General features: G+C 36.1%; 4 protein-coding genes and 4 long non-coding RNA genes across 9 annotated transcripts; 6 read left to right on the plus strand and 2 right to left on the minus strand.

Moving 5' to 3' along the window:
- Nucleotides 1–1749: 1749 nt before the first annotated feature.
- LOC139100217 (uncharacterized) lies at nucleotides 1750–5578 on the minus strand. The gene is made up of 2 exons (XM_070652825.1): nucleotides 3666–5578; nucleotides 1750–3437 (listed from the first exon to the last, which is right to left on the minus strand). Exons 1-2 carry the CDS (start codon nucleotides 5576–5578, stop codon nucleotides 2936–2938), a joined length of 2415 nt encoding a protein of 804 aa, XP_070508926.1. The 3' UTR covers nucleotides 1750–2935.
- Nucleotides 5579–5696: 118 nt separating this feature from the next.
- Nucleotides 5697–8256, minus strand: LOC139100218 (uncharacterized). Of its 2 annotated transcripts, XM_070652827.1 has the most exons (3): nucleotides 7892–8256; nucleotides 6451–7826; nucleotides 5697–6229 (listed from the first exon to the last, which is right to left on the minus strand). In XM_070652827.1, the coding sequence occupies exons 2-3, from the start codon at nucleotides 7695–7697 to the stop codon at nucleotides 5716–5718; spliced, it is 1761 nt and encodes a 586-aa protein (XP_070508928.1). In that variant the 5' UTR covers nucleotides 7698–7826; nucleotides 7892–8256; the 3' UTR covers nucleotides 5697–5715. The 2 variants fall into 2 exon arrangements, with proteins under 2 accessions (XP_070508928.1, XP_070508927.1); XM_070652826.1 differs by having other exon boundaries at nucleotides 6451–8256.
- Nucleotides 8257–12342: 4086 nt separating this feature from the next.
- On the plus strand, nucleotides 12343–14330 carry LOC139100342 (uncharacterized). The gene is made up of 2 exons (XR_011545440.1): nucleotides 12343–12527; nucleotides 13734–14330. It is a non-coding gene; the product is annotated as an uncharacterized lncRNA (long non-coding RNA).
- A 504-nt stretch (nucleotides 14331–14834) lies between these two features.
- On the plus strand, nucleotides 14835–16289 carry LOC139100340 (uncharacterized). Its single transcript, XM_070652960.1, has 2 exons — nucleotides 14835–15030; nucleotides 15662–16289. Exons 1-2 carry the CDS (start codon nucleotides 14913–14915, stop codon nucleotides 15955–15957), a joined length of 414 nt encoding a protein of 137 aa, XP_070509061.1. The 5' UTR covers nucleotides 14835–14912; the 3' UTR covers nucleotides 15958–16289.
- Nucleotides 16290–16592: 303 nt separating this feature from the next.
- On the plus strand, nucleotides 16593–17647 carry LOC139100341 (uncharacterized). Its single transcript, XR_011545439.1, has 2 exons — nucleotides 16593–16805; nucleotides 17427–17647. It is a non-coding gene; the product is annotated as an uncharacterized lncRNA (long non-coding RNA).
- A 100-nt stretch (nucleotides 17648–17747) lies between these two features.
- On the plus strand, nucleotides 17748–18932 carry LOC139100360 (uncharacterized). The gene is made up of 2 exons (XR_011545444.1): nucleotides 17748–17913; nucleotides 18529–18932. It is a non-coding gene; the product is annotated as an uncharacterized lncRNA (long non-coding RNA).
- Nucleotides 18933–19158: 226 nt separating this feature from the next.
- Nucleotides 19159–19880, plus strand: LOC139100357 (uncharacterized). The gene is made up of 2 exons (XM_070652977.1): nucleotides 19159–19330; nucleotides 19496–19880. Exons 1-2 carry the CDS (start codon nucleotides 19216–19218, stop codon nucleotides 19780–19782), a joined length of 402 nt encoding a protein of 133 aa, XP_070509078.1. The 5' UTR covers nucleotides 19159–19215; the 3' UTR covers nucleotides 19783–19880.
- Nucleotides 19881–20299: 419 nt separating this feature from the next.
- LOC139100359 (uncharacterized) lies at nucleotides 20300–22309 on the plus strand. Its single transcript, XR_011545443.1, has 3 exons — nucleotides 20300–20496; nucleotides 20731–21286; nucleotides 22067–22309. It is a non-coding gene; the product is annotated as an uncharacterized lncRNA (long non-coding RNA).
- The last annotated feature ends 76 nt before the right edge of the window (nucleotides 22310–22385 follow it).

Raw genomic sequence — 22385 nt, forward strand, 5'->3', positions numbered from 1 at the left:
CTGTGGTACTCAATTAAGTATTGAGGAATTCCAGCTGGAATTGTCTTATCTAAAACGTCATTTAAAATGTCATGAATGAAGCTACTGCTGACAGTAAGGAACGATGACTCAGCAATTTTTGTATTAAAATCTTTCAACTTTCCAGTCGTTCCTTGACAGAAGGAATTAAGTGTCACATATGCAATATTTTCAGTAAAAAATGCCAACTTGGACTCAACTTTGTCGTAACTGTCGCAGTAATGGAACCGGAATAAGTCACAATTGTCATAGATTAATGTGCTGCTGTCAGCAACATCCACAACTTCCATCAGCGTATCCTTAAATCCCAAACAAGCCACAATCGTATAATTCCTGTCAATAAGATCGTCAACAGTATTTGGCGGTGGCTTCCTCATATCCGATGTCATAAATTCAAATAATTCACTTTGATAACAAGTCCGAAAAATGAGACAAAATGTAATAAAGAGCATAAGAATAAGTCGCGGAATTGACGCATCTGGAAGCTTCATTTGTGATATTCCAAAGAATATGTGAATGACATTTAGTGCTGGTGAATGAACAGTTCCACCATAAAATAACAATTTCAATCGTCTTGGTACAAAATTCAGTATAAAAATGACAATAAAAGCAACAATGAATGTGAGCAGCAACAGTGTCCATGTGACGTCATCAAATGGCAACCATAACTTCTCATAATTATTATAAAATTCTGTTGGAGTGACTGCAAACATGTAGTGACTGTTGAGGATCATGTTTGTTGATTTAAATTCACCATTATGGCTGTTTTTGGACAGTCCGACATAAATTTTAATTCGTGGAATTTCGATATTTTCAGTTGGTGGGATGATGTTGAGGTCAAATGAGTATCGTGGCTTGAAATGTCCAATTTGTGACATCATTTTGAATAATTCAACAAATATGCCGTCTGGCTTCTCTGTTGCTGTAATCTCTTGTGCTAATTCATTGCACTTGTCGTTCCTTTCTGTCCGGATGCAGTCTAAAATTTCGAAGTTCCGATTCTTAAAATGCAGGAACTCACCAAAGTCATATTGAAGCAGTAACGGACAATTGTGGAAATTTCGGAATTTTTCATGCCTTTTCACATGATTTTCCCATTTTCCGGATAATTTATAGAATGTATTAAGGATGACACGCTGTACCTTATTGCACCTGCCGTCCAGGAAGTGCTCATAAGTATAAAATGACACAAAAGTTGGAAAATTAGCAAAATAATACAAAAAAGACCTCAAAAAAGTCAAGTCAGTGACATATTTAGACAGCACTGGATCTCCATCGGACAAAAAGTCGGTGTAAATTAGGAACTTTATGTCCTTTTGATGCACAACTTCCAGTTCCGATAATTTTGAAAAATTATCCAATTCCAGTTCATTTGATATGAAAATTACAGCTGACATTTGTAGCCTTAAATGATATTTTGATGTATTTTGGATATACTTTAATGATACAGGAACTTGTCAGCTTACAAATTCCGTGACTTTACTTGCGATGTCGTGCATGTGAAACGTGAAGTCGCCGTAAATAATTATGTCAAATTTAATTGAATTTTTGATGAAAAATTCATTGGATATTTCGGATATTATTGATGATATTAAGCTTGTGTCGTCTCTGATTGATGTGCAGCTATGATACATCATACAAAGTATAATAAAAAGTATTAAATTGTGCCTTAATTTCATAAAATTTTAATAAATTCGACTGATTTCTTTGACATTTCAATGACAACTGAGATTTATTATCAAAAATATTGTTTATTTTTTATTAATTGGGGTACAAATTAATAGAATAATGACATGATGGTTGTAGGAAATATATTGATTAGGATGTTTTGAACATGTGATGGATATAGGTGATTTCAATACCGGATTTGAGCTTTTTTGCGTCTCAAGGTGAGTGATAAGTGATCAATATGACAAATAAATTGTTCAAAATTAACCCAAAAGTGATCAAATTTGGTCAAAAAATGAATAAAATTGGATTAAATTGAACAGCACCCCTTAGCCTCTTTAACCACTCAATACTTCTAACCCCCTCACTCCTTTAACCATCTAACCTCCTATCCATGTCATACTTCTAATTACCAAAACTTTCCATTCGTCTAACTTTCTTACACTTATGTCCATCTAGCTCTCTAATCCTCTCACTTCTCAAACTTCCCAATCTACTGTTTCATCCTTTCAATCACTCTTACTTACTAACCAACTAGCCCTTCTAATCAATCCTCTCATCCTTCTCACCTCCCTAACCCACTAGCCCTTGGAACTTCTCAATTACACTGACCATCTAATCCCTCAAATCCCTCCAATTATCTTACTTTTCTCACCTTCCTAGCTTCCTAACCTACCAATCCTTCTAACCAATCGCCACTCTTAACCCTCTGACCATTAAAATACTCTAATCCCTTCTCATCTCCCTAACTACCTAATCCATTAGCTCTTCAATCCCTTCTATTCTCCTATTCCTCTAACCCCTCTTTATCTTTAATCCTCTATCTCTTTTCAACTCCTTAACCTCCCAACATCTAGCCCTTCGAATATCTCTATCACCCTATCCCACTAGCTCTCCACAGCTCTATCCGTCTAACTTCCTCGAAACTCAAACTTCTGAATCCTCTGACCCTTCTCACTTCCTTTTTCCTCAAGGCTTATAGCCCTTCGACCACCAATCTATCCTCCTTCTGACCTGTCAGATCTTTCTGACCTTTCTCACCTTTCTAACCCTTTCAAACCCACTTGCTGTTCGATCTCTTCTATATCCTCTGAAGCTCTCACACCTCCAATCCCCCAACCCTCTCATTCTGTTTCCTTCTAACTCCCAACCTACCTGATATGTATCAAAACCCCTCAAAACTTCCACAAAATCAACCTTAAATCAAATTTGGGTCACATTGGGTTATTAATACTATGAAAACAGGGTGTTAATGCGGTGATAAATTCCAAAATCTCACAAAAATCCACAATCCTAAAGTGTATGAAATAATTCTCTGAAAGCTGAACTTGATAAGTTCATAGATGAATCCAACAATAGCAAAAACACAAGCAACAAGCCATAAAACAAATCCAAATGCAAGATCATCAAGTGTTAGGACTTTTGGCTCATTTGATGTCACTGACTGATATCCTTTAAATACAAAGTTGAAATGATATTGCATTAAATATTGAGGAATTCCAGCTGGAATTGTCTTGTCCAGAACTTGATCTAAAATATCATGTATGAAGCTGTGCTTTTTGGTCAAAAATGATGATAATCCATTCTGTTTATTGAAAAATTTGAGTTTTTCAGCAGCTCCATCGCAAAATGTATTGTATGTTATGTATTGGATGTCCTCTAAGAAGAAGGCATACTTGGCATTGACTTTGTCATAAATATCACAGTACAGATTCAATAGCATTTCGTAGGTTAATAGGAGAACGTTTTTACTGGAAAATAGAGAAATTTAAAAATTGAACTGAACTTATCCTTGATTAAACTGAACTTGTCCTTGATTGAACTGAACTTGTCCTAGACTGAACAGTACCCAAATTGAACTGACCCTGTCCCTAATTTTATTGAACTAATCCCAAATTAAATTGTTCTATGCTTATTCCTGTCTGAACTGATCATATCCCCGCTTAAACTGAACGTATCCCTAACAAATCATCATTTACCTTTTATCATCAGCATGAATAACTTCCTCCAAAACTCTTTGATGAGATATAGTAGCCCTAATCGTGTAGTTCCTGTCAATAAGATCCTCAACAGTATTTGGCGGTGGCTTCCTCATATCCGATGTCATAAATTCAAATAATTCACTTTGATAACAAGTCCGAAAAATGAGACAAAATGTAATAAAGAGCATAAGAATAAGTCGCGGAATTGACGCATCTGGAAGCTTCATTTGTGATATTCCAAAGAATATGTGAATGACATTTAGTGCTGGTGAGTGAACAGTTCCACCATAAAACAACAATTTCAATCGTTTTGGTACAAAATTAAGTATAAAAATGACAATAAAAGCAACAATGAATGTTAGCAGCAACAGTGTCCATGTGACGTCATCAAATGGCAGCCATAACTTCTCATAATTATTATAAAATTCTGTTGGAGTGACTGCAAACATGTAATGGCTATTGATGGACATAAGAGTTGGGAAGAAGTTATCATAGTAGGCATTCAGGATAGTTCCAATATAAATCCTCATGACTGGATTCTTATTTGGTTCTTCATATTGTTTAGTTTCAAGTCTAAATCGTGCCTTAAAATTGGCAATTCTAGCCATAATATTAAATAATTCAGCATAAACACCAACTGGCTCTCCATAAAAAGTTATGGCATCAACCACAAGTCCACAATCAAAATTGTCATTTCTGTGCCTTTTCTCACATTTCTTGACTTCCTCAACACCTTCAACCAGGTATAGAAGTGGACCAAAGCTCTCCTTCAGCACCAACGGACATTCGTAAAAATTTTGAAATTTTTTATGATATTTAAGCTCCTCCGTCCAGTTCCTCGTGACTTTATTATAAATATTAATTGAAAATTTCATTGGCTGATTGCAGACCATGCCTTTAAAGTGATCATATGTATAGACATAGACATAATCATAAATATCAGCAATAAAATACAAATGTGACATAAATCCAGTAATATCATTCTTATATCTAATCATTGTTGGCTCCTGGTCCGGAAGTAATTCTGAATAAATAATAAATTTAATGTCTGTTGGATATTGATTAGACAGTCTGGCTGTGTGACTGAATGCAATCATGTCTATGTCTGATTTAAACATTATTACAGCTGATCGACTGAATTCAAAGTTATATGTTGAGAAATTCCTGATTATTTGGACATTAATTAGTGCTTTACTGCTTAGTTCCGATATTAAGGCATTCGTGACGTCACGTATATGATATGACATTTGTCCATAAACTAAAATATCAAAAATTGTCGACTTTTTAATGAAATATTCATCACAAATTTGTGCTATTGCTGTTGATATGGCTATAAAGTCAGCATCATGTGCTGTATTGTTGCTGTAAATTGATGATATAATGTAAAATAAAATTATTAAAATTATTTTCAAGTTTATAGACATGAAGTTCAAGTTCAATGTTGCTGTCACGTAGTCAATTTCCAGTGGATGGTTCCAGTTCCAGCTTGCTTTTGCTGTTTTGATGCTGAAGTTCCAATTTTTTGATTTTTTAAGGTTCAATTTCCAAATTTTCCAATTTTGGGCACTTTTCAGCCAGCACTCCTGCTTATCATAGAGGGAAGCATGGAGGGTAGCATGGAGGGTAGCATGGAAGGTAGCATGGAGTAGCATGAAGGAGCATGAAAAGTATAGAGGGAAGCATTGGGGGAAGCATGGAGGGAAGCATAGGGGGAAGCATGGTGGGAAGCATGGTGGGAAGCATGGAGGGTAGCATGGAGTAGCATGGAAAGCATGGGGGAAGCATGGTGGGAAGCATAGGGGGAAGCATGGTGGGAAGCATAGGGGGAAGCATGGAGTAGCATGGAAAGCATGGGGGAAGCATGGGGGAAGCATGGAGGGAAGCATGGTGGGAAGCATGGAGGGTAGCATGGAGTAGCATGGAAAGCATGGGAAGAAGCATGGTGGGAAGCATGGTGGGAAGCATGGAGGGAAGCATGGTGGGAAGCATGGAGGGTAGCATGGAGTAGCATGGGAAGCATGGCAGACAGCAAGACATTCATCACTATTCAGCCAACATCTCTCAGCCCCAAGTCCAAAAATCTCGACAGCATCCAAAGTCCAGCAAATCCATTCACAACTTTATTGACATTAAATCTTAAAATCTCATAAATGAAGCCCAAAACAGCAATTCCACATGATCCGAGCCACACAACAAAACCAAATGTCAAGTCATCGACAGTCAGGACTTTTGGCTCATTATTCTCAATTGGCTCATATTTCTTGTAGACCTGTTCCATGTGATACTCAACCAAATATTGAGGAATTCCAGCTGGGATGATTTTTTCTAAAATTTCTTTTAAAATGTCATAAATGAAGCTGTTCCTGTATGTAAGGAACGATGACAGGACGACGTCATTTCGGAACTTTTTCAATTTAATTGCTGAACCTTGACAGAATGAATTTAGGGATGAATATTGGATGTCCTCGAAGAAAAAGGCAAGCTTGGATGAAACTTTGTCGTAATTGTCACAGTATAGGTTGTACATTAAGCCGCAGTCGCCGTAGATTAGGATTTTGTGCCTTAAATTAAAAAAGGAAGGAAATTTGTTAAAATTATGGTTTGAGGCCTTAGAGGCAGCATAAAGGAACGAATGGAGGAACGCATGGACGAACGCATGGACGAACGCATGGCGGAACTCATTGCGGAACTCATGGCGGAACTCATGGCGGAACTCATGGCGGAACTCATGGCGGAACTCATGGAAGAACTCATAGACATCCAAAAATAAATCTCAATTTACCTGTATTTTTCCAAAACCTTCATATCCATCAACATCTTCCGTTGTACCTTATTACAAGCCACAATCGTGTAATTCCTGTCAATAAGATCCTCAACAGTATTTGGCGGTGGCTTCCTCATATCCGATGTCATAAATTCAAATAATTCACTTTGATAACAAGTCCGAAAAATGAGACAAAATGTAATAAAGAGCATAAGAATAAGTCGCGGAATTGACGCATCTGGAAGCTTCATTTGTGATATTCCAAAGAATATGTGAATGACATTTAGTGCTGGTGAGTGAACAGTTCCACCATAAAACAACAATTTCAATCGTTTTGGTACAAAATTCAGTATAAAAATGACAATAAAAGCAACAATGAATGTGAGCAGCAACAGTGTCCATGTGACGTCATCAAATGGCAGCCATAACTTTTCATAATTATTATAAAATTCTGTTGGAGTTACTGCAAACATGTAGTGACTGTTGATTGATAATCCAGTTGCGAAAAAGTCACCATGGATGCTGTTCAGGATAGTTCCAGCAAATAGCTTAATCATCGGAACTTCAAAGTCAGCAGCAAACTTATAGTCAGTTCCTGAAACTATTGAAAAAATTGGCATAAAATTTGACTTTTTTGACATCATTTTGAACATTTCCACGAAAGTTCCGTCAGCTTTTTCTGTTTCTATGAGCTTTTTTGTGTAATTTAGGCAGTCCGTGTGTACAGCACAGCTCAACATTTCGGAATTCCGATACTCAAAGTGAAAATACTGTCCAAAAACTTCACTAAGCAGCAACGGACAATTGCTGAAATTTTTAAATTTTTTATGATATTTTAACGGTCTTATCCATTTTAAATTGAGTTTGTTGAATGTATTAAGGAACTGAATTTTTGGCTTATTGCAGGAATTGGACGTAAAATGGTCATAAGTGTAGAATTGGACCTGATTAACGTCATTTAAGAAGAAATACAGATGTGATCGTGGTGTTGTGATGTCATTGACATAATTGGATATAATTGGAACATCCTTAGGCACTTCATCGATATACAGCAGGAACTTAAAGTCAACTGGACTTATGTTAATTAATCTTGGATTTTTGAAAAATTCAAACATTAAAAATTCCGTTGGGAAGAAAATTAAAGCTGATTTGTCCAATTGTGGCTTAAAATATCTCGAATTTTGGACATAATGGATTGTTGTGGCTGACTTATTTCCTTTAATTTCCATAAAGGCACCAACAATGTCATGCAAATGCCATGACATTCGTCCATAAATAATCACATCAAATTCTGATGATTTTTTGATGAAAAATTCATCACAAACTTCAACAATTGCTGTGGCTGGTGCTGTAATGATTGAGTCGTATCCATATGTGCTGATTGTTGATTGGAACTGGATGAATAAAATTATTAAAAATATTTTCAAGTTCACGGTTAATTTCCACATTGTTTTTTTACGTCTTTGTTCTGATGTCTGTTGGAATTACCGCCTGGAAATTGAATGTGAACTTGTTGTGGGTTTTTTTGGATGCCGAATATGAAGTTGAAGTTCAAAAATTAAGAGTTGGGTTTTGTGTTTAATTTTGAGGTTAGAATCGATCACGATCAGGATATAATGATGGGCTATTTAAGCTCTTTCCAGAGGCTGACATCATTCCAGGTCTTCGGGTAAATCGTTCGAGATGGGCTAGATATGTATACAGTCAAGATCACCTAGTGTATAGGGTGACAGGATTTGACTTTGTAGATTGAGATCTCGAGGAAGATCAAAAGATGCCTGGATTTGATGTGTAGAAAAGGATGTTAAATTCCTCGAACCAGAGTGTGGCCGTCTCAAATTCGAATTCTTCGACATATGATTGTCGAAGGATAGAGCCGGCTTTTGATGTTCTATCTGCGCGGCAATGGGTCCTTGTGCGACCCATCCAATGAAGAAAGTAAGTAAGTAAGAGGTTTTAATCCAATTTGTCCAAACTTGAGAATTCATCAAAGTTGAGACATTTCATTAGCATCATATTGGATTTTTTTTTAATAGTTAGACCGATTTCGAGCTGCCGTGAACATTATAACCTCTAAATGTTCCAATATTTTATGAAAATTGAAAGACACTATCTTTAGTCAATAGAATTTTTGGGAAATTTCCAAGAGGCCGTTTACTTATCACGCAACTCAATAAAAACCGGCTTTTTAATACTCTTTAGGGAATCGTACGTAAGTTATGTAGCACTAAGATGGATATAGTCTGAATTCTGGTTCATGATTTTGTTACAAAGGGTTGTTATGTATGCGGAGGAGGTCTTCCCTTAAGGGTCTTACACTTGTTATGTATTGGTCTTGTAAGAGGATATGAGGATATGGTTGAGTTGATTTTGTCTCACCTTGAACAATTTTTGAAGAGTTCCGATAGGAATTTATATGGGAATTTTATTGAAATTTGGGGAGGAACCTAGGAGTCGGGTCGGATCTTACACAGTCGACCTTTTAGCCTAACATAATGTCCGAACATTCCCTTACACTTTTGTCACAAATCCTCAATTGACAATAAGCTTCATTGCTTAAATTATCACAAAATCTCCAATCCTCCTCCTCACTACAAGCATGACATCATAACTGTACAGTCCCCAAACTTTGGAAAAAATCAATTAAAAAATTCTAATAAAAATTCAATTCCGCATTTTTAAATTAAATAGTCATGAATTTTGTGCTAATTTTTGTGACAATTTCAACAATTTTTATAGCTTCATGTCAAATACCAGAAATCAATCCTCACAAAAGTCCCGAAGCCGAAATCATATCAACCTTCATATCCTCAATTTGTGATGACATTTTCATCAAAAAATCAATAAAATTTGACCTAATTTTGAATGAAATTCCAACAGCAAGGCTTAATGCCATCGTAAGTGGAACTGTCAGCAGATTAATGGACAAAGTTCCAATAAGGTCCTTCTCATACCGTCCACAAATTGAGCATCCAGCGCTAATCATCATGCAGAACCGTCAAAGTCTTCAAAAATATTTGAGAAATTTGCGGGAAAATTATAATTTTGAGCACATGCTGGATGTCCTGATTTACGTCGATGACATAAGCTTGTCGGAAACGGAACTAGATGATGACATTCTATCGCTGCATTCGCATGACTTCCTCATCTACAATACCAAAAATTACATCTTTTTGCTGACTGTTGTCTACAATTGCAGGATGACTTCCTACGACATTGTCTATAAATTTGACAAAAGGCTGAACATGTTCACCAACAAGACTCAAAATTACAACAAGTACAAGAACCTTAATGGATGTCCATTGCTGATCAATGCCAAAATGGGACAAATGATTTACTTCCTAAATTATGCCAGAACAATCACTGACTGCATGTACCTGCCGGCTGATTGTGTGACCTTTCTTTTATTTATTAGGCAAATAATGGAACCGAGTGGCTTAATGGTCGACATTTTTGACATATTTGCTGATCTGCATAATTTTGAGGCTAGATATAGGATCAGTAATGAGATTATTGAGGATGATTATGGACGTAGTGGACAGCTAAGGTATCCGCTGATTATATTCAATTTGTTAGAAGTCGGGTACACATACAGCTACTTAACAACATCCTTACATGAATACGAACCAGTCCTGGTCATATCCACAAGATTCCAGAGCATCCACAACATCTATACAGCACCATTTGGGGTCCTAACCTGGAATGCCGTCCTAACCTCAATCATTGTTTCCTTTATCATCATCTTCTACATCAATTTGCGGTTTGGAACTGTCAGAATCAGTCCAAACAAGGAACTAACCAAACCAGCACTAAATGTCCTTCAAATTGCCTTTGGAAGTCAACAAAAGAAGCTTCCGCGTGCTAATTTTGGACGATTTTTGGTCATTTTGATTATTGGATTGTGTCTGATATTGAGGATTTGCTATTGGAGTCAGATGGTTGGACTTATGACAGCAAAGGCAAATAAACAGGAACCGAGAACTGTACAAGATCTAATTGATGGAAATTACACAATTTATTCATGTATAATTGAGTATGATATAATAGCTGAAGGATGGTAAGGAACTTTTTTGATGTATTTGAGAGGATGTCAAGGATATCAAGGGTGTGGAACTGATGGGAGTTTTAGGAGACATTGGGGATGATTATGTGGTGTCAGGGAGAGTTGGGAGGACTGAATTTTGAGGTCTGGACTCAACTGGAGTTGGACTTTGGGGTTCAAATAGCAGTTTACTGTCAACTTTGGTGTCTAGGGTGTGTTCAGGACAGAGGGATGGTTTTAAACCCCTGGTTAAGCTCCTGTATGGTGCCTTGATGTCATCGTGGTGAATTGGGGTCACTCCATCAAGACACCAATTGAGCATGATCATTGTCTGTTAAGAAATTATTCAGAAATGTCCAAAAATGACCAAAAATTGATGAAAAATTTGATTAATCTGTTCAGACAAGGACGTAGCCTTAGGGGTAGGGAGCCACCCAACACCCAACACCCATCTCTTCCTCCTTTCTTTTGGATACGCCATTGGTTATTTGGTTCCTTGGCTCTTTGGTTCCTTAATTCCTTGGTTCCTTGATTCCTTGATTCCTTGATTCCTTGATTCCTTGATTCCTTGATTCCTTGATTCCTTGATTCCTTGATTCCTTGATTCCTTGATTCCTTGATTCCTTGATTCCTTGATTCCTTGATTCCTGGATTCCTTGATTCCTTGATTCTCTCTTAGTTCCACACCCCTTGAATCTCAAATTATCATCAACATCATTCCAGGGAAGGTGTCAAAATCAACAGCTACTGTTCGCATACCTACAAATTCCTATGCGAAAACATTGAGGATGAAAACGTTTTATTTCTAGTTGGACGTGAGGAATTTCCAATGTATCAAAGGGCATGCAATAACCAGATATCAATTATTGAGGAGTTGAAGCTGCCTAAAATCACCTTTGCATTGTCAATTATGAGACATTCGTTTTTTGCTGAGGATTTTCGGGTAACTGTAGATAAGCTTTTTACATCTGGAATAACTCAATATCTGAGTGAGAAGCATAAAACTAATTTTTTTGGAAAAAGTGTCAAAGTTGATGGAAATTATGGAAAATTGATACAATTTGAGGATCTTAAAAGGCTTGCTGTTTTTTGGATGGTTTTGTATGGATTATCGATTCTGATGTTCATTTTTGAGTACTTATTAGAGACCTTGAAGGAGATTATACTTGATATTTTAAGGAAGTGCTTATCATGCTTGATAATATAACCTTGAAGATGCTACCTGAATCAAAGAAACTTAAGATTAAAGATTGGATCCAATATGGAGATTTTAAGTTGGATACTTACTTTGCTGGACGTCCATAGACATAAATTCTCATTCTATTGGTTGAGATCAGTGGCCAAAATACACATGGACTAGAAATAGACGAGTAATGTTATGATTTGGCACTTCTGGAACACATGGACACCTGTATCCGACCCCAAAATTTCACCAAATTCAGCCCAAGCCTAGAGCCACGCTGATTAGTTTTGTGTTGCTCGGGTTTGATTAAAATGATAAATAAATTCACAAAATTTTGTGTGAGCTGATTTGATGATTTTTAATCTTATCTGCCTTTTTGTTATCAATAAAAATGAGCTGCACGTTGGGGATAATTGATAAATGATGTGTGTAATAAAGTCATTTTTGAGCCTTTCTTGAGTAAATTTTGTAAAACCCAGACCCCTCCTCCTTCTCCTGACTCTATCTCTATCGGTTTTAACCACTTGCCAATTACGGATGCCCAGTGCATTATGATCGCTAATGATAGCATCTCCCCATGAGTTATTAGAGTGCCATCGTGATCACCTTCCTCCCTTTAAGTATGACACAATTTCCAAACATTCCCTCATTACAAGATATTGTATCTATTGGATAGATTTTTAAGATATCTATCAGTGATTTTCTAATTCTACATCAACAAACATTGATTTAATTTGTCAGAAATAATAAATTTTATGTCTAATTTTGGTTCAATTATTGGTTTTGCTATCGTCCTCGGAGTCGTTGGCCTGTGTTTTCTGTTTTATTTTGTGGTCTACAAAACTATAAACTGTTTATTGGAAAGAGATGGTAAGTAAGAGTTTTTGGTGAATTTTGAGATTGTTAAGAAGGGTTTTTTGTGGTTTTATGGGAAATTATGGTTGAATCTGAAAGAAAAAGACAATAATATGCCCGAGTAGTACAGGCTGTGGCTATTCAACTATATGCTTTTGTACAAATGCTCTCAGGGATGCATTCGGGAAGAAAAGGTGGGAAGGATAGGTGATCAGTACTCTATTTGGTAGACAAAGGTCTTCACGTTTAGATCGACCCCCAAAACCCCCTTTCGGTCTCCCTGAATACACCCCTAATTCTTCCAAAAACAAACCCAACTCCTTATCAGCCAAACATCGACACATTTTGATATCTTGATTACTTTTTGCAAAAAATCAAATCAGTATTTTTTGATAACTAAAACAGTTTGGTTGAACTCAATTTTTGTTTCTGACTTAAAAGTCAAATATTTGTTATAATTTATGTCTGGAGCAGTGGTTGCATTAGCTATATCCTTTGGATTAGTCGTATTTTGTCTTATATTATATTTTATTGCCAAAAAATGCATTGGTTGCACCGATGTGTCACGTAAGGATTAATATGTTTTGTATTCACAATCTATTGACATGTGGATGTGATGGGACTTTGGGATTATTGCAATCTGGTCTGTGCTGTCCTGAAATTCAGTACTGTCTATCTGTTGAACTTTAAATCGTAGACAAATGCTAAAAATAACTTGTTCAACCCGAATCGCATGGTATGGCATTGTCAAATCGACGTCTTAACGGTGACTTGCTTTAGCACCTTGTCGACTGAATCCGGTCCATTTTCACGAAGAAAAATGCAGTTCACCGGATTTTGCCGCGATATTTTCTATTAAACCGTGTAAATATGTCAACATCGGATTTCTACCCAATATTTAAGTTTTTGTACGTTTACTATATCTCGAGTGGAATTTGACCCGCTCAGTTTTGCACGTTTTTATCAAAAACTACGTATTTTTGTTGTATATGATAAGATTGATTTTTGTAAATCTCTGACGTCATATCGAACTGATTTGATAAGTCCGAAACATAAACACATTTACTAGACAGTCTAAACTGTGTTTCAAACATGTTTGGAATGGATAACACCCAAACTCCGAGCAACTGCGCCTTTACTGTCCGATTGTCTGTAGCTCAGTTCTTCCTGCAGCTCACTAATTCCAATAGCATCAATTTAATCTAATTTACATTATTTCAGAACCCCGAACCACCGAATCAACCCAAAATCCGCAAGGCTATAGACGAGGTGAATATCCCCAAACAACAGTTAATTTTAGTGATGAGTCTGGAATAAGCAGACAACCGAGAGAGTCAACAGGATATCAAAATTCAAGAACGCAACCGAATCAACCGGTAAACAGACCAACTAGTCTTCCAGGATATCATGAAGTCTCTGATCCACATTTACCAACATATCATGAAGCAACAAGTGTTGAGAATTTAAGTTCAATTCAATTAGATGATAATAGAAGATAAATCTAACAGGCAATGAGCATCTAAATGAGCGTGTTCATGCAACAGAATAAGCATGCTTCTTGAACCCTCGGATACCTGAGTCCTTTTTTGAAGGATACTTCGTGATTTAAGATTCATGGATCATCCTGATATTGAAGATATTCCTAAAATAAGTTTAAAATGTGTCTTGTGCAGCCTATGCAAAGATTCATGTTATTTCAAATAAAGCACTTGATCTCATGATGGAATGGATCAAAATCTCAAATATTTTGTGACTCTAATTGATATTTTTATAAATAATTAATGAATAAATGATTAGTTTTGATATTTTACATGGTAATTAACTCAATTATTGCTATTTGAACATGAAATAGATTGTCTGAGCTTTCAGGTGCGACTTACCGAACCTTATCTGAATGTACGTCGACACTCAGATCCCCTAAACACCCTGGACAAGCTCTTGAATCTAAATAAGGCTTGATATGACAAATTCTCTACATATCAGTTAAGTCATTAATTACAGCCATGTGATCCAATCAAAATAAACTCAAATTCCATCAATTCTGACTCAACACACTTCAAACTAACAAACGAAATCCTCAGGAATTCCCATTATCACCTAATAAACATCAACAAAAGCTATTTTCGTCTCTGTCGACATTTTTGTGCTTGCTGCCTGCCTCAAAAATTACGTAAAAATAAACTACTATAAATAATCTCATTCCACAGCCGTAATCTCTGACGCAATTTCAAAAATTTTTATTTTTATCAAGCCATTCCTTTTATCAGCAACAACAAAAAGAAACCTTTCAATATCAAAATTTATTAGTCATTTAGCGAATTCTAAACAAAGCACGTTGAGTCTGGCACTAAAATAATTTTTTTTTTGTGTTTTTTTATTGATTTTTGAGTTTAAAAGTTTATGTCTGATACAGAAGGAATAATTCTCGGAACATCACTGTCCATTGGAATTACTTCTGCTACATTTTTGCTGGCTTTTTTGGCTTATAAGTTCAGCAAGAGATATCGTGAGAGACATGGTGAGTAGTTAAGGGTGAATTTGAGGTTAGTTGGGCATTTGGGGATTGAAATGTCAATAGAAGTGATTTATAGGAGCGAGGAAGGGGGCATACTGTCACCTACCACATCTCTACCCATCCCTATCCATCCCTATCCATCCCTATCCATCCCTATCCATCCCTATACATCCCTATCCATCCCTATCCATCCCTATCCATCCCTATCCATCCCTATCTATCCCTACCCTAACTCTTACTCTTTCCTCCTACTCCGCAACCCTAATCCAACCCCCAGGGTCAACCCCTACCTCGTCATGTCAAGGAGTATGAAGGAACATTCATACTAAGGGCAATAAGATGAAGTTCCTGTGGGGTTTGGTACTTTTTGTCTCAAAAAACCTTAAAAATTCAAAGAATTTGCCCAAAATAGGGATGAAGAGATGGGATTCGACCTTCAGAAGCCCTCCTTAGGTAAGCCTCTTGATTATCACGAGCGTATCATGTGCTTGATAACAGAAATAGTACTTTGTATCACAATCTGCTAAGTCATCTGATATGAAGAAATTGAACAGAATCAATGATTTATTTCCAAACAGACCCAACAATACCAATATCACTTCAAATTCCTAATTAGCTCTCTTTCCATCTCCAGGTCCACCACCAGATCCAACACCATCAGACCCACAACCACTTCCCGTTGAAGAAGTCGTCAGACCACAACGATCACAATATTCGGAAGTCACGTTGAGATTTTTTGAAGAATTTGGAATTAATGGATATCAACCGGATCCGGAAGCAGGCAGACAAATTGAAACAGCTCGTGAGAATCGAGTGAGACCAAATGATGTCCTGCCTCAATATCATGAAGTTGTAGATCCGAGTCTACCATCGTATTATGAAGCTGTTAATGTGCAAAGTGGTTATAGGATTGAGAATGAGAGATATTAAGGAGTTACTGTAAATGGGGGATTGAACCCCCGGGATCTTAATGAACTGAATCCCTGGATTGGCCGGGATTACAAAATCTTAATGTTAAGCTTAATCTGGGAATCAAATACTCTAGAGTTTGGACAGTTAACTCATTTGGGGTACACAGTACTCAAGGGTGTGAATCTGATCAAAAACACATGATTGGCTTCACATTCTTGGTAGCTACATGATTCCTGATTCATGGATATGTCAGGAACACCAGGTGTAAGTAGGTTTAGACCATTAAAAAATCCAAAAATTCCTAAGCTAATAATACTCAATAAAATTAATTAATTTGATTTAAAAACTCAACAAAATCATCTTTTTGGCTATTTCCCTTTCCCTTTACCCTTTGCTCTAATTCTTTGCCCATCCATTTCACGCTTCTCCCTTTCAATTCCCACTTCCCAAACTCTCATCCTCTAAGTGCGTGACATAACAAGTGAACATCCCAAAATGAACAAATTGAAACTCGATTCAACCTATCAAAGTTTAATTCAAACCTTCTTACAATTTATTGAGCTGCCTACAATCTTTTGTGACGTTTTTAATCTTTATTGTCCGTAAAAAATTTCGTCAACAATCAACAATCCTTTATTACTTTACAATGAACATCAGTCACACTTTAATAGTAAACAAAATAAGTAAACAACACTTTTGAACTCTCAAATCAGGGAATTAATTGCAAGCATAGCTAAAAATGGCTCCTATATTCTACTACGGTCCACTTCCAGTGATTATATTTACAGCAGTTTTGGTGATTGGATTGTTATTTTATAAGATGTCAGTGAATAGATTCATCAGACGGAGGGAGAGACATAATGGAAGTGAGTATGGTGATTAGACAATGAAAACAAAGGAACTGGTAGAACTAAGGAGACTGGTGAGGCTGATGGGATTGTTGAAGCTAATATAATTGATCAAACTGAGCGAACTGTTAGAATTGAGGTAACTGATCGGACTGACATGACTTATGAAACGATTGAAACTTATAGGACCCTTGAGACTGACAAGATTGACGGAGCCGACATGAATATTGGGACTGACAGAACTCAGAGAACTGGTAGGACTATTATAACTAACTAAACTGGCACAACTAACTGAACTGAGGGAGCTGAATCAACTGATGATATTGACGGAATTGATGGAATTTGTAGAAATACGAGACTACTTCGAGACTACGTGATGGCGATGACGGAACTGGCGGAACTTATAGGAATGATGGAACTGATTGACGTAATGGAATTCGGAGAAACTAATGCGACTAACAGAGCTGACTTACCGGAAAAGACTGATTGAACTGAAAGAACTGACATAACTGAAATGAGACGCTATAAGCATCCAAGAAACATGGACTATACAATGACGGGGCTGACCGACAGACAGATAGACTGTGAAACAGACACAAATAAATAATATTCTTATTTGGTTCATATTCTCATTTTTAGATGACGATCTCCCCTCATACCAAGAAGTCATTAATGCCAATTTACCAACTTATGAAGAAGTAATGCATGGTTCCAGACAAAACAGCTGTTGTGTCGATAAAGATCGATATTAGTCAGTAACACCTTTACTCTAGCATATAATTTAACCTTAATCTTAGCAAATATTTAAAAAATTTAATAAAAAACCTTGAAACTTGACATTTTTTTTCTTTGTCAACAAACTTTTACGACCAATTTTTAATCTCTAGAAATTCCACAAAAAATATCACTTTATTGTCCTGTTGATAATGATTGACATTATTGCATTCATTAATAATCGAATTAGGTTAGTGTATTGCTTACTTATTATCCATACAGAAGCTTTTTTGTCATTTTTGCAATATGTTGGATATTTTCGTGATCATTGCTGCGCCTTTTATATCAATTTTGCTGATAGTTATGATATTTTGCATTATTTGCAATAATCGAGATAAATATGATGAGAATGGTGAGAAAGCTTTGATTTTTTAAGTATTTAATGGCAAGTTTTTGGGTTTATTGTTCAGTTTCTGATTGAAAATAGAGCCTTGGGTCAGTTTTTGGGGCACTTTAGGGCATCATATGCTTGATATGAACATTGATGTAGTATATTATGAAATTTAGAAGTGTAACCAAGATATTTAGGGGATTATTTACATTTTTGTGACAGAAAACCCTAGAAAATTGAAGAATTTCGTCCAAAAATGAGGACTAGACCCTTCATCCCTCCTTAGGGTACCCTAGATCAATGTAGACACTGCCCACAATTGGGTTTCGGGTGTCTGTGTCTCATCAAACCTAAACTTCATGAATTTGTTCATTTTTTCATTATTACATGGTGTCTTAAATGCAAAACTCATAGCTACACGTTCTTACTTACTTACTGCATCCATGTTCCTATGTAGAAATTAAGTTACAACAGAAGGCTTTTAGTCTGACACTCCCAAATAGCAGACATTTGGTCCACTTCTTGTTTTGTTGAGAACAATTCTCAAGAATTTGTTTTAAAGTATTAGTAGCTGTTTGGTCCACTAATTGCACCCTAATCCCCTCAAATAAACTAATTTCCCTTATCACATTTTAGACTCAGAATACGACATCCAATCTCACCACCCTCAAGAAGACCAACCACAGCAAAACTTTCAACCAAGACTAAGCATCTTTGAATTTTCGGGAATCAGCACTCGTCGAAGACACTCAGAGCAACAAACAACAAGCACACCAGCACAACGATCTAGAATGGTGAGATCAGTAAGTCTTCCGACATATAATGAAGTTGCTGAGACTAATTTACCGAGTTATAATGAAGCTACGAGTAGTTTAGAGACAGATGATGCTGTGAGGTAGCAGCTGTGATGAGATTCGGTACTTTTTTGGAACTAAACAATGTGAAACTCAGAAATAAACATTATTGTCCATAAAAGCATGTGAAATAGAATAAATAAAGTTTGGTAAACAGCTCTAATACTTGCTAGACATCTAATTGTATTTGATTGTGTTGTTTATTTGTTATCAGTTCTATTATCTATTGATAATAGCTATTCATTTGTATTATCAAAGGTCAGGGGCATAGTCAGGGAGTAGAAGAGGATCAGACCTGCATTTACTATTAGAATACTCATCCCATCCATGACCTAAACCCAATTTAAAGCCATAAAACCTAGTTTCCCCTAAATTTTAGACTTCGACCCTGTCAAAATCGTTCAAATCACTTGTTTACGCTATTAAATGAAATAATTCAGGCAGATTAAGTTAAAATTGTCAATTCAAAATGGATTATTGGCCATATTTTATTGGTCCAGCTCTATTGTTAGGATCTGCAGTGATAGGAGTATGGAGTCGTCGGAATATAATGGAAGAATATAGAAAACAGAAGCAACAAAATGGTAAGTTGATGTTTATAGTGATTTATGTGCTTGAATGTGCTTACTTACTGAGTTGTTTGATGTTTTGACTGTATCTGTTGAGAATACAGTCTGGCAAGTTTGACTCTTGTCTAAGATATGTCCAAAAACCAGTCAATTATGTTCAATCTCAATAATCTTTATCAGCTACCGCATCAACTGGTCAACCAACAGCCCAAAATACCGCTCCTCAATCTCAATTTGCTGAACAATCTTCAATAAATCGAGAAAGACTACAAAACACTAAACCACAAGTGACCCAACAACAAACAATCATTATGATGCCAAAGGAACCAAAAGTACATAAGCAGCCGAAAATGCCAAAGCAGCCAAAAGCACCAAAACCAAGCAACGCTGTGTATTACAAACCGAAAGAGAAATTGCCACATTTTTGTAAGGCACCGAACGATGGGGATATGATTAAGAGATATTAGGAACTAACAGTAAATTTATTTTGCTACTATTGTGTGATTTAATGTCAAAATAAAGTAAAAATTGATTAATAAAGATTTAATAACCGGATTCAGTTCAATCTGGCATCATATCTGAGTCAAACCTACCTGGTCCAGGATTTTGGATCGATTAACCGACTTTTGCTACTCAGGATAATCTATTAATGATATTTACAATTGAAATAAATTCAATAAAATTTGCAGAATTCTATTTCCATTTGATTGCATTGTTATCACCTTAATTACCCCTTGATAAAAGCTACTCATTTGTATTATCAAATTCAGGAGCACGGCCTGGGGATGTAAGGCGGTTTGACCTCTTTCTTGATGAAATTCTGAGATTATTTCTTTAGATCGAAGCGAATTTCCTCTCGAAAAAGCTGTATTTTGAGGATTTTCTCATATGATACTTCCAAACTTAATACAATCTGAACTAGAATTTTGTAGCTTAAACCCTGCAATAATCGATTAAGCATTTTTTTTGCGATGTTAAGCAAAATTAGTCTCACGAATTTTGTTTGAAGAGTTAAAGTTGTCAGTTCAAAATGGGGTTTAAGCTTAGCAATTGGCCATTAATCGTTTTTCCCATTGTTATTGCATCCGTTATAATTCATATGTGTTACCGTCGCTATCGATTTTATAAAAAATATAAACATGATCAGTCAGAACAGCATGAAGATCAGGAGCAGCATAATGGTATGTTGAATCACGTTTACTTAATATACTCTTGATAACTGAATTGTTTGGATCGAGGAATATGCGAATGGCACACGGATTAGAGATTATTGAAAATCCAGCCTCAAGCTAGAGTCAAGTCGGTCTTGGTTCCAATTTTTGAATATTTCAAAGCTATTTTAGATATTATAAGCTAACTTATGTCTAGAAAATGGGTCAATAATGTTCAATAATTGAATTTTCTTTACTCTTAAGAAGTCACCATGTCAACTGAGCAGCCAGCTACCCAAAACATCACTCTTCAACCTCAATTTGTTGAGCAATCTTCGATAAATCGAGAAAGACTCCACAATCCCAATAAACCACAAATTCTAACCCAACATGCAATCATTATGATGCCAAAGGAATCGAAGATGCAAAAGCAGCCAAAACTAAGCAAACCTCCAAACCTAAATCCAACGGAGAAGGTGCCACATTTCTGCAAGGCACCGAATGAGGGGGATATGATTAAGAGATATTGAAGGGGTTCAGCACACCCCCTACTACCCACTTCTTATAGTACGCCTCGTATTTTTGACATTCGTAATCTATCGAAAGTCATCAACTTTTTATCAAATAATAAATTTTACAGTCAATTTCATCGACACTTGTTAGTCATTTACTGTTATTAAACAAAATAAGTCTTGACTTTTTCTTATGTTTGTTCAACTTTTTTATATTATAATAATTTTAGGTACTATTTTTGTACCGATAGTCATCTGCGCTAAGATAGTAATCCGCTATGAAAAGCTCGTCCGTCAACAAACTGCAGGTAAGAGGATCAATCCAAAAACTATGACTAATAACTTTTATGACCAGCTTTATCTAATATTGGAATGCACAAAATTATCACTTTTGATAACGGCAAATTTTTGCAAAAAAATTGTCAGTTAATAAGCATTTGTTGAACAAATCGACAAAAAAATCGGACAGAATTAATAATTAAAGAATTGAAATGGAATCTTGGCAGGTGTGGTTTGTAGTTTTGCTGATACTCCTGTTCGTTCCGGTTTGCTTTCCATTTATTGTGATCTGTTGGAGCTTCTGTTATAGTTTTATTTGTTGTTACAGAAGAGATTCAAGTCAAAATAGTGAGTAGTTCTTGAAATTTCTTACAATATTAGTCTCAGTCTAGGTTTCTGTCTCGGTCTCGCTGTCGGTATAGAAAAATTGTCTAAACTGAGACTTCGGGAAACCATAAGGAATGTCAAGTATTCCAAAATTAAGTCATAGTACTAAGGGTCGTTTAATTATGTTTACTTACCCTGAAAGCACATGAAGTAGAAATGACGGAGATCAGACTTCAGGTCAGCGTTACTCTGACTCAAATCCAGATCAGATCTGGCTAGAGTTAAGTCAGTTTGAGTCAGATTTTTGGTCATATCCACGCCATGTGGTTTCTCGGGTAAAGCTCTAAGGGTGAGGGTGGAAGTAAGGTCTCGAATTTGATATGTTTTAAACAGTGATTTAACCCTGAATTTAGAACATTTCAGCATTCTTTATACTCTTTGGAATTAATTAAAATCAGAACTAACAATTCCATTTATTTTAGCACCAGCAACAGCAGCAGTTTCACAACGAAATCAACAACAACTCCCCTCAATAATGATTGAAAAGCCACCGGAATATCAAAATGTTCAAGAAATGAAGTTACCAACATATGATGAAGCTGTACGTTTGGAGAAAAAGAAGGAAGATGACTGTGATAAAGAGAGATATTAGAGTATAATGACAAGTTTTGCTAAAAATAAAGACACAAATAAATAATATAAGTAAATAAAACATACAATCTCAATACTTTGTAGTACTAACTCGGACTCAACTGGAGTCGACCTTAAGATTAAGGCATCTGGAAGTCGGATGGTGTAGAA

Source organism: Chironomus tepperi, unplaced genomic scaffold (genome assembly GCF_022539635.2).
Source record: "Chironomus tepperi strain 1889 unplaced genomic scaffold, CSIRO-AGI_Ctep_v1 contig_58, whole genome shotgun sequence".
Lineage (NCBI taxonomy): Eukaryota > Metazoa > Arthropoda > Insecta > Diptera > Chironomidae > Chironomus > Chironomus tepperi.